General features: G+C 46.1%; 1 protein-coding gene across 1 annotated transcript; it reads left to right on the top strand.

Annotated features, from left to right (window-relative positions):
* The first annotated feature begins 1,014 nt into the window (after positions 1-1,014).
* On the top strand, positions 1,015-11,961 carry mpz (myelin protein zero). The gene is given in 7 exon segments (XM_054596609.1): positions 1,015-1,094; positions 2,596-2,762; positions 5,819-6,032; positions 6,817-6,946; positions 7,467-7,509; positions 11,922-11,938; positions 11,940-11,961. Coding segments are annotated over 7 exon segments (639 nt in total). The 5' UTR covers positions 1,015-1,048.
* Positions 11,962-12,540: the final 579 nt, after the last annotated feature.

Raw genomic sequence — 12,540 nt, forward strand, 5'->3', positions numbered from 1 at the left:
GCTCGTCTCGTCCTGTCCTCACATCAACCCGTCTATATATAGCAGGTCTCTCGCCGTCTGTGTTACTGGAGAAGCGGGGAGTGGGCGAAGCATGTTGAATACACGGCTTTGTCACAAAAAGGGAGGCAGGGAGTAAAGAAAGGGAGAGGAAAAGAAAGCGGCATTGAGAGCCGTCGCATACACCAGTCGGCCCCTGTCCCCCTCTCTCTCCATTGTCTCAAAGTGCCTCGACGTCAGAAAACGACAGGAATCTGGAGAGAGGGAGGACAGAGAGCAAAGAGTCGGGGCTTTGTTTTGGGGCCTCGCTGGCCTCGGAGCCGTCGAAAGTGCATGGAGAGGAGAACGAGGGGACGGAGGAGAGAGCACTGGGCTGACCTCGCTGCAGGATCCCCCCCCCACCCCCCCTCTCCTCCTTCACTGTAAACACACAGAGACGGGGTTTGAGACGGCCTCCCACCGCTCCACATGTAATATTAACATATGAGCAGCGATCACACACAGAGCGTCTGCAGATGGTCATGATTCCCCGTCACACACACACACACCCTCGCTCGCGCCTACATGCTAAGCGTTGATTAGCGTGTAGGCGGGGGGGTGTAATCTAACACGTTACATTCATCACGGTGTAATGCTGAACACGGGTTTTGCAAATTCATTCGCATCACGTTGGCCCGTTGTTAACGGCAGGTGACTCTCGCCTGCGTTATGTCTTCCACTTCACAAGATAATGTGTGTACTTTGTTTCAATGTGGGGTGGTAATGGAGAGAAGTGGCAGGCGGGGGGTGGGGTTGATGAGGGGTGGAGAGGAGGAATGGGCCGGGCCGGGCCTGTGCGAGGGGTGTGGTTGGGTATAAACCAATGGACAGTGGGTTTTTCTGTTGTTGTCCTGTTTTGAAGCCCCGTGTCCTGGCGTCCTTCACCCCTCCACTCCACTCGCTCTCTTTTTCTCTCCTCCTTCCACTCACGCTCCCTCCACAGCGGGGACTCTTCCTTGACAGACTCCTGTCAAGTCTTTTTTTGGGAGCTCCGTAGAAGCCAGAAAGAACCATGCTGACGTTTTTGGCGCTGGCGTCGGTCGTCCTCCTGGGAATAGGTAAAAAAAGAAAAGAAATTCTTCTTTGAACTTTTTTTATTGCGTTTTATTTCATCTATTAAAAAGGGAAGATGTAGAAATTATCTTTCCACTGATGCGGGGTTAAAGGTTAAGTGAGGATGTGATGGTGAGGGCCTTTTCTGTGTTTCCTTCCTCAGCGCTCACCTAAAAACTGATGGACTTGATGATAATAAAAAGGGTCAATAGGCTTAAGAGGGAACTAATTCATCTTTCACTGAAATGTAATATCTCCCTCTACACTGGCTTAACATTAAACTGAAACACTTGAATTAATATCTTAACATTTTCTTATTGATTCAATTAAAAAAAAGCCATTAGGTCACCTGTGGAGGACTTTGCTCATTCTCAGGTGTTTTATTCTAAACGATCCAGGACTTTACATCTGATCTCCTCTTATAAAGCAGGTGTCTCTTAGCCTGCAAAGTTAAAGAAAAAAAGTATTATTATGACTTTTAAAGGGGAGAGTTGGCAGAGTTTTTACTCGCCGGCTTTCTGTGCTCCACTCCTGTCAGATATTTGTCAGAGTTCTAATTAAAAAATGTCAAGCCAGATTTCATTGACAAGTTTTTCCTGGCTCCACTAACGGCGTTCGTTCAAGGACGCTCGCAGTGAGAGCTGTGTGAACTTTACTCTCCGGGTGCTGAAGGAAAAGACGGCTCAAAGCTCCGTGACACTTTAGGGGGCATCAGTGTTGATGCAGCCGTGAGCATGCTGAGACGCCTGGTGGCCCATTCACACTTTCTAAGTGAAACCGAACGACATAATAAAAATGATGCTGTCCCGGCTAACAGAGTCAGAGTGGCAGGACTGTGCAGCTCCCCCGAGGGGCTTGGGTGGTTGTTTGAGATGCAGAGTGCGTTTCAGAGGGAAGTAAAATATAGATTTTTGCGGCCAAAACCAAATTAACATCGATCATTAGATATTATTCAAGCATAAACAGTGCACACGATTAAGCCAACGTAATCCATATTAATGGAGAAAATGATGTTCCCCTTTGACTTTGAGAGACGAGCACCAATATTCCAGTAATACTCCAAATATTTACAGAGTGAATGTGTGAATCAATGGTGGATCTGACACCACTAAATGTGCAGTTTAACAGTTGTGTGTGTGTAGGTGCATGTCTAAGTATTTGGGGATTTATTTGACAGATTTCAGGGAGAAAATGAATTTGGTAATGTCTCGTGATTACAGAAGGGGTTGAAAAATGTTCAGGAATGTAGAGACTTAAGAACAAATGCCAATGTATTTAGATCAAAAGTATAAAACACAGTGTTTTTCTTGTAGATGACTGTGCATTTAACTTGCTTTCTCCCGACAAAAAGCTTTTGCAGGATGCACTTCTAATCCATTTCTGCTGCACATTCTAGTCAGACTATGTAGTAAAGGCAATATTTAACGATAAACTGGACCGTGAATATTTAAATCTTGTTTTGATGTGTTTATCCGTGCATTAATCCTCATGCTTTGTGTCTCCCAGTGCCTGAGCAGTCCCAGGCCATAGTGATTTACACCAGCTGGGAGCGTCACGCCCTGTTGGGCTCCGACATCCGGCTGTCCTGCTCCTTCTTCTCCTGGCGCTGGACCTCTGAGGACGTGACTTTCTCCTGGACGTACAGGCCCGATGGCTCCCGGGACAGCATCTCTGTAAGGAACAAACTCACACGCACATAAAACTCCACTTATTGATAACTGTGGTATTTAACAGATGTCCTATCATCTGATGATGTCATCATCCTGCAAAGAAAATGAAATGCTTTTGTGTCAAATCAGGCAACAGTTTGTCACAGTGAAGCAACCTGTAGCAATATCTGTAAATCTCTATAAAATTAGACGCATCCATTTTGAAGCTGCACTTGATGAGATTGTCATGGAGCAGACTTAATGTAAGCTCTGCAAAAAGTTCATTTTTAAGCTCATTGTTTTGGTTTTATTGCTTGCGGCTTTGCTGTTTTTTTCCCACTCTTATGCCCTCATCATGCGTGGCTTTCACCCACAGCTAATTTCTGTTAAAAAAAAAAAAAAAAGGTCTGACTTAACTGCTCAGCACCAAACGGCAGACAGATAAAGTTATGTACTAGTTGGGGAACACAGTGGAATATATTTATCATAAATCATTAAGATGGTAGATACACCCGACTATCTCTTCCTCTTCCTCCTTAGTTTTCATAAATTAAATTCTGTTGTTGTGAACTCCCTTTTGAAGTTCTTCACATTCAAGGAGAAAATACAAAAGCTTTTTTATTTGCTGCAACACAAACGCAGTCTCGACAACAATGGCTAGTGTTGTCGAGACCCCCCCAAAAAACACTTGTTTTTATTTTCACCCTCTCCGCCCCTGGCACAAAGAGGAGCAGTCATTTAGTCAGAGGGGGGGGGGGGTGGTGTAGTGATGTCACATGGTGGCATGACTCCTGGATAGAGAACGTCTGAAACTATAACTTGCAAACTTGGTTTTTGCAGCTTTAATATCAGGATTTGTGTAATTTCACCAAGCCTGATTCATTTTTGCTCCCGGATTCATGAATTCTGAGTCATTTTTTGGGCTCACTAACAGAACACGAGACTTGCAAATCGTCAAAAAAAGTAATCCCGGTTTAATCCGACGAACACAGGACTGTGTGAAAAGCCTGAAATGTCATCACACACTCAGGCGATACTTCATTTATTCTGACACACAAGTGCAGGAGACGTGTATTAACTCTGGGAAGGAAACAACAAGCGAGAGGAAACTTTCTCTCCTGCCTGTAATCCTCCCGCTCCTCCTGCCGCCTCACCCGCCTCCCGCTCTTTAATTTCACTCTCCCTGCCCTTATCGTCCTGCCATCTCTCTAATCTCTCTATCTCGCCGTCCTGACTGTGCCTCCCTCTGTCCACCTCCCTTAATCTCCTCCTCCACAGCCCTGCCTTCTTTGTCCCTCCCCTCCTCTCTCATTACCTCCTCCCCTCACCGCCAACGCTTTCATCCGTCTCCCGCAGTGCCCTCACTTTGAAACTAGATTTCTCTTCTCTTTTTTTTTCCTCCTCCACTCATCTTGCGTCGCTCATTTCTTCACCCGCCGGGACGGATTTACAGTTTCATATGTCTATCTGTTTGTCATGGTGCATTTGTCCTTTTTTAAATGTCGTATTTGATTCCGGGCATGTTCTTATCATGTTAAAAGGCTGTGTATAATAGGGAGGGATGGCTCATGCAGGCCTCCAACCTTCAATCAAAAGTGTCCTCAGAGCTGGACATTTTCATAAATCGTTTACCAAAACGTCAATCAGATTTGACCTTGTAGAGTCTGGGGCACTTACCATAGACTGTGTATAGGAAGTGACGTCACCCGTTGGTTTGTGGACTACGGTTTTGAGGCCCAAAGTCGTCATCTGTATTTTGGTTGTCCCCATTGTGTTTTTTTGCAACCAGAAGTGACATGAGAGTGTAACCGAGCGTTGAATAAACATTCAAAGGCAACCAAAATGTTAAATTTTACTTTTATAAACTGAAAACACACTGTTAAAGGTTTATAGTTCTAAAACAAAAACCTGAACAACCCCCAGACAGGAAAACACCCTAGTAGCGACCTGTCAATCACAAGGTCGCCCTGCCCTAAAGCATACCCTGCTTTATGGTCTATTTGACTCTAAATGGAGCATAATTTTCTAAATGAACATCATGCTGTATTGAAGAAGACTTGAAACTAGAGATTGAGAGCATAAACTCATGTTTACAATGTTTACTGAGGGAATAAATCAAGAGAGAAGTCGGGTCATTTTCTCATAGACTTCTATACAACCAGACTTTTGTTTGCATCCAGAGGAGTCGCCCCCTGCTGGCCATCACAAAGAATGCAAGTTTAAGGCTCTTCCTCATTCGCTTAAGACTGCTCACCCGAGTTCAGTTGTGCCCCTCTGACTAATTCCCTGAAAATCAAAAAGCTTTTAGTTTTGCTGTCATCAGTCAAGACATTTGTTCGGGCAGGGCATCTTTAACAACTTCACAATACCAGTGTTAATAGTCCTGACTTTCAGCATAATTCCAAAACAATATTTTTCATTAACTCACATTTAGAAATAAAAACATTAACATTTTTTTCCATTAGAAGTGTTTATATATTCTATTCTATTAAATTCAGTAACTTAAGATAAGATAAAAGGACAACTTTATGACTTATGGCTGCTCTAATTGAGGTTTTATATTTACCATTGTATGAAATTACTGTGAAAGTTCTTAAGTGCTCTTAATGTCACAGATAATTAATACTTGACTGTAGTTTTTTCCATTAGCTCTAAAAAGTGTTTTTAGTTCGTTGTTTTGGTTTTCCAGCCCACTACTCTACCGCTTTGTTTCCTTTACTTAAATATCAACTAGGGACAAGACAACAAAGCTGGACAGATAAAGAAGAATAGTCAGGACTCTAATAAAATAATACGCAGTGATACAGACACATTTCTTGTGGTTTGATACCCAGCTCTATTTAGAGTCATACATTATTGTCATGATCGTGTACATGATTTTAAAATATTAATGCAACTTTAATAACTATAGGTTGCAGCAACCAATGGGCCTCCAGAAAAAACCCAACATTGACCTAAAATGCAAAGATATTTCTAGATAACAAGATAACAGAAAAACACTGTCAAATAATATTAACTACATGCCATTATGGTGACACCACATGCATAAACTAAACAATGACGGCTCTGTCCTTCCACAGATCTTCCACTACACCAGCGGCATGGCCTATGTGGACAACAAGGGCCCCTTCAGGGACCGCGTGGAGTTTGTGGGGAACCCCGGCCGCCGTGACGGCTCCATCCTGATCAAGAACCTGGACTACAACGACAACGGCACCTTCACCTGCGACGCCAAGAACCCCCCTGACATAGTGGGCCGGCCCTCCAGCGTCCGCCTGCTGGTCTTTGAGAAGGGTGAGATGGGAGGGAGGACAGGGAGGGAGTCCTATGGGTGGGTGGGGGGGGGGGGTCTTTCACCAAATTCTAATTCCCCACAATGTAAAGTCTAATTCCAGCATTGTCTTACATTTGTGTCTGCTCATTAGCTTTCCGCTGAGCCCATATGGCGTATTTTGGAAGAATTTTCTTCATCAGAAGCCAACTGTTACCAATTGTTGTTATAATCATTCCAAACTCTGAAATTAATCTCAATTTGCGCTGTGCATCAGACGAAAGCGAGTTCTGTGTTCAGAACCGCTCGTCGCGCCGCCTCGCTTAGAATTCCCCGCATCAGTCCCGTTAAATGAAATCAATTACAATTTTATCTCTTTCTCCGTTTGAGATTGCTATCTCTGCCATACTTTCACTTCTTTTTCTCCCCCTCCTCCTTTCTCGTTTCTCTCTTCTTCTCTCCCACTGTCTCCTCCCTTTTTCCCCCTCCTCTTCCTCCATGACTCCTTGCTCTCACCTTTTATCTCCCTTATCTCCCCTCCTCTTCATCTCCTTCTCTGTCTCTACTGAACTTGGATTCCTCATCTTCCATTCAACCTTTATTTTACCTTTTTCTCTCCTTGTCTATTTTACTTTAATCTCTCGTTCCCTTTCCTTCTAGCTTTATTCCTCGTCTTCCTCTCCGTTTTCCTCCCTCCTCTTTCCCCTCTGAACACTCCCAACCTCTCTTTGCCACTTGCTTCCTCCTCTTCCTCCCCTTCGTCCTCTGCTCTACCTTTCTAACGCTCCTCCTCTCCTCCGCCCACAGTGCCCATCCAGGCTGGCGTGATCACAGGAGCCATCATCGGGGTGGTGCTGGGCCTGCTGGTGCTCATCGTGGTCATCTACTACCTGATGAGGTTCCTGGTGGCGCGCCGCGTCTTCAGCCTCAGCGTCAGGTCAGTGCCCGGCCCGTGCCTGGCGGCGCTCTGCCAGTCGGTCTTGTGCCAGGGACTGGAGCTGAGGCCGGAGCCCATCCCTGGCACCGACACCTGCGTGGCCAAGCTGGCATAGCCGGCATGCCACGATTTTGATTTAGTTAGGCGTTTTAGAGGTTTAGATTGGAAGTTAGTCAGCTGGAAAGAGACAGATAATCATCCTCTCATTTAGATTTAATCTAAAAAGAAAAAAAAGCAGTACTGCATACGTCCAAAGACAGATGATTAAAAGTAGTGGAGCGAAAGATTCTGAGTGGATTAATCCACCAGATCATGAAGATGATGGGATCCATCAACTCGCTTATATCCAATCGTATGAGATCTCAACGCATCTAGCACCGGGGGGGCTGTGTTTGAGACGGGGCCGGTAGATTAGGTCGATGTTCTCTCAATGATGGCCGCCAGGCAGTGCTGCCCTGTGACCACTGGAGGGAGAGATAGATTCGACATCCTGACATTGTCTTTCTTTTGTCCCCTCCAGCAAACATGGCAAGAAAAAGAAGGAGGGATCACAGCAGAGACAGGCAAGTTCCTCTCCGCTCCTTCCTGAACCCTCCCCTCTTCTTCCTCTTCCTCCTCCTCCTCCTCTTCCTCTGTCTCCTCTCCTGACACGCTCCATCACATGTACTCCATCCAGCCGACAACAGCGAATGCAACAGCTTGGTTTGCTTGCTGTCACATTCGGGAGCTAAATACCAAAATGACATCCTTTTTTGGAGCGATTACAATAACGTTCAGTGTAAAAAAAACAAAACGTGTTGTCAGAAGGAATATTCATCTATTCTGTTGCAGCGGAGAGCCACGCAAATGCACACATCCAACATGACAGTGCATAACGGCACAGTTTTCATAATCCAATCCAAGCAGCTTCAATATGTCTGCACACTTGGCCCGACTCCTCCTTCATAGCAACATATCAAACAACAAAACAACACGTCGTTCAAACTCTAATAACTGTGTTCAAGCTGTTTGGATTCTAGTGCCGCCTCAGCGTTGGAGGTGCTTTAAAGCCGGCGCCGTCACTCCTCTAATCTCTCCCTTTTCTGGTGGCCCTCAGCCCTCATTCAGCTCCTTCGGGTAGGGGGCCCAAACAGCGGGGCGGGAGCAAACAGCCACGGGGCAAAAAATAAAAATCACACCAGCTACTGTGAAATGGCCGAGCAATGCTATTGCTGCGTTGAATGGGAGCGTGATTTGCTCGCAGTGGGGAGAGGGAAGGGAGCTGCTGATTTGGCTCACTGGGAGTCAAATGAAAATCACTGGGCCTATTATGGTCTGGGCTGTTATCGGTGGTTTTGCGCCGCTGCGCGCCAAGGATTTGGGATGTTTTTTTCCCCGTCTCTCTTCCTCATGGGAGAGCGATAGCCTCAAGTGGTGGATTAATCAGACATTTCGGTGGCTTGTATTCCTTTTGTAAATACAAGGCACCAGGGCAAGTCGTGTTTGATTACTCTGTGCTAATGTGGTGGGGGGGCTACATGGTTTACGGGGGTGTTTTTGTAATCGACTGCACGCCTTGCCTGCTGATAATGAAAAAAGAAATAAATAGGGGAAGTCGAGGGATTTGGGTTCAAGGCGTTTTCCCTGAATCCAAAAAAAATAATAATCTGAGAAATGAGAAACACGCAAAACACAAGATCAGAGGCGTTTTTTATGGCAGCGTGTCATTTAGCCGCAGGTGCTAGCTAACGTGAAGACGAGGGCGCCATCTTGCCCCTGTGGCACAAACCTTAGGGGGCCTAGTACAACGAGGGGCCAACCCTTCTCTCTTCTCTTCTCGACCTCAAAGAAGTGCGCTCAGTCGCGTCTCCCCGGAAGCCCCTCGTCCTCCCTTCTGTCTTCTTCTTTCCTTTTTTTACTGTCGTATGATTGTCAGGTTGCTCTTGAGCTGCAGTCAGCTGCTCTCAAGTGCCTGCGGTGGGTGACAGTGCATATATGAATAAATAACCCTCCGCCAAAAAGGACACTGGGATATTTGACAATGTTGTCATTTACAGTTACTCCTCCTGCAAGTCTTGGGAAAGAGAAATCTTCCATCTGAGCTCACACTGCCTTCATTTTTTTTTTGTTTTGTATCCTTATATATATTATTTTTTTCCTCAGAGCTGATTTCGCCCCATGTACTGTAGCTTCGCCGCACACAGAGGGCTCGTGGGATTTCACAGCGCGCTCATAAGTGGTTGTTTGATCAAATAGACCTTATTAGGAGGCTCTGCTGACACGACACATTTTTTTTTTTTTTTTTTTTTTTTTTTGGTATCAGCCCCACTATCTTCTCTACTTTCAGTGTGCTGGGTTTGCACTACAGATCTCCACAAAAAAAAAAAGGGGGCTGTAGTGTGAGGGAGCGAGGGAGGGAGGGGGTGAGACAGAGAGACAAAGGAGCCCTGTGGTGTGTGCTACTCCCCATTAGGTGGAGATGTGGGAGAGGAGTTTACCGCCCGCAGCCACACACACACACACACACATGGAAGCTCACACACACTGTACCGGAATGATAATTGAGTGCACTCTGTATCGATCAGAGCTCACACACACACACACACACACACACACACACACACACACACACACACACACACACACACACACACACACACACCCACCCATTCTTCTTTCCATCCCCCAATTGCCTCCCCACCTTACTTCACTTTACTTCACTCCCTCCTTCGCTCTCTCATTCACATTCCTTTTATCCGCTGCCCAGTCTCCCTCCCTCTCTTCAGACGCATCCTCCTCCCTCTCCTCCTCCTCTTCCCTGCCTTTCACTTCCTTGCTGACCATGAGAAGCATCTATCTGTCTGTAATTCCCCCTGTCCTCTTCCCTTTCTACATCCCCTTCTCCCCACCACCACCACCACCGTCACCATCACTCCCCCTTCCCAGTCTCTCTCTTCCTCCTCAGGTGTCCTGGGTTCTGATCAGCCTCGGTTCTGGACAGAAAATCACTACCTCTCGCTCTTCATCCACTTCTCAATCTCACCCGCTCACCAGACACCGTCTCTCTTTAGTATGCAGCGGGGGAGGCAGCCACTTACCTCCCCGTCTACCTCCGTCACCAGTCCCTCCTGTTTTGCCACTGTACCCACATTTCCTTTTGAAGTGTGTGCAGCCCCCGGTAGTCATGGTAGGGAGGGGGTGGGGGTGGTGTGGGGGTGGGGGTTCTGCATTCTGCCTAAGCAGAAGGCTCGAGTGTGTTAACAAAGGTCGTCATTAGCGTGGGAGCTCTCTGCAATACAGCAACCGAGCCTACCATGGGACGCATAATGGTAAACAATGCGATGATGCATGAGAGAATGTAAGTGTGATCGAAGGTAATGACACCGGATGCCCCCCCCCCCCATCGAGCCGGACGCTAGCTGCAGCGTACGCCGTCTTATCAGAGTGCGTGCTGCTTTTTGCACAGTGCATGATTAAAGATGATACATTTCTCTAATGCAATCAGTGGGGGGTTATTAGAAGGAAGCTCCAGTGGCTGGAAGCAGCCTCCAGTGTGCTCTTTCCGACCGTCGACTAACCCGATGTATTGCAGTCTACAAACCTCAGACCTATTCACTCCGACTGTCCCCTCTTGTAACACTTTAAAAAAACAGTGTGCCGGCCCGTAGTTCAACCTGTGGAAGAGTGTTTAAAGTACGCAGTGTTGTGTGGAAAAACCATATGAGATAAGATTCATTATGGCTCCATCGGAATGTTATCGTGCATTTGTGATACTTTTCAATAGGTTAACTCACAGGTTAATGCACTGCAATACAGCTGTTGTAAAGTAAAGTGTTACCTTGACCTTATCTCCACTCTGTCCGGTCCTCCCTGATGGATTTGTTGTGCTCAAATGAAGCTTTACTTTACTTCCTTCCTCCTTCCCTTTTATCGATTTCTTCTTAGAGATGTTTTTGGACGTTGCACTGACAATATACAGAATGAGTGGGAGTGAATGGGAGAATTTATACAAGTACAAGTAAGATGAAGGGAGGCTCAATGTGGCCCATTAGGTCTATAATGAATTATTATTACACTGTCAACTTGAATTATTCATTTAATAGCCCATTTATCTGATTTGTGAACAAATATGTCATGTCCAGGTGGTTCCCCTCTCTGAATATGATGGGTCACTGTAGTGAAGTGCAGCTTTCGTTAGTGTCTAGTGTTTGAAATCAGGTGAATACAAAACGAGCTCGGAGTCATGCAGCACCTTTTTTCATTTCAAGAAGGTCCTGACATGACACTGCGTTTTACTGCATTTAGTCAGCTGCGCACAACAAAAACACAGGAAGGAAAAGATAAACCAACAGAATCTGAATAATGATGACATAATCGTTATTTTTGACACTAAATCTGAGGTTTGAAAATAAACTTAAAGCAAAGGGCGACTTTATTTCAAACAAGAAAAAGTCTAGATTTGAATAATTCAAATGGGGTTATGGAATTTAAGCTTAGTGTTAAATCAGTAAACAGCCTTTTAAAGACTTTATATAACTCACTGTGTTGCAAGTCATCTCTACACGTTGAAATATAGTAATTTAATGGGACCTAGATGTCGTAAACTCACTTTTGAGCCAAAGTTATTAAAGTTTTTTAACAATTTTATATACAAATTGCTAAATTAATAACTTCAATTTTCAACTGTGACCATAACAATGAGGGAAAACAAAATATAATTTGTCTATTATGTTAGATATCGGCACAAAAGTCTCAAATACTCAAATCCCAACATCTGCTATACATTGTGTGTGTGTGTGTGTGTGTGTGTGTGTGTGTGTGTGTGTGTGTGTGTGTGTGTGTGTGTGTGTGTGTGTGTGTGTGTGTGTGTGTGTGTGTTGTGTGTTTTGTGTGTGTTATTGATCAATTGTCACTCAGTTGTCACAGGTGTATGGAGCCCGCCTGCCACTGTGTCCCATCCTAACGCATGGTTACCTGTTTTGTCACCCCCTTACAGCTCTGGACACCACCCCCTCACTTGCTACCCCCTCCCCTAAAAGGACTGTCTCTCTACCTCCTCACCCCTATCCTTCTCTCTCTCTCTCTCTCTCTCTCTCTGTATGTCGGACTCTCTCCTCCTCCTCCTAAATGTGTTTTTTTCTGTCCTCTTCACACAGCTCCACCTGCTAACTCCATCTCTCATCCTCTCATCTCTAACGCACCCATCTCACCCCTCCTCCCATCCGTCCTCGCCCCAACCACCCACCCACCCTCTCTCCTTATCTACCCCCACGCTCCTTTCCTCCTGAAGTGACTCTCCTCCCCTGTTCTCCCCCCGACCCCCTCTCCCACCTCCCCCACAGGGCCCCGTGCCTGCCGCCGACCCCGCCAAGGTGAAGGCCACCTCGGAAAAGAAGAAGCAGGAGTCACGCAAGGATAAGAAATAGGATTCGGGCGGGGCTGGGGTGGCCTCGCCAGCCGGCTGCTTCAGCCCGTCCACCTGGCCGTGTTCAAGGCCCAGCCCAAACAGCGGCAGCAGCGAACCGTAGCCAAAACAGAGAGGGTGGTGGGAGGAGGAGGGGAGGAGGGCCCGGGCCGGGTGCTGATGACCATCGAGCTGGAGCTGACCGGCAAAA

This window comes from Anoplopoma fimbria, chromosome 3 (genome assembly GCF_027596085.1).
Source record: "Anoplopoma fimbria isolate UVic2021 breed Golden Eagle Sablefish chromosome 3, Afim_UVic_2022, whole genome shotgun sequence".
NCBI classification, from domain to species: Eukaryota; Metazoa; Chordata; class Actinopteri; order Perciformes; family Anoplopomatidae; genus Anoplopoma; species Anoplopoma fimbria.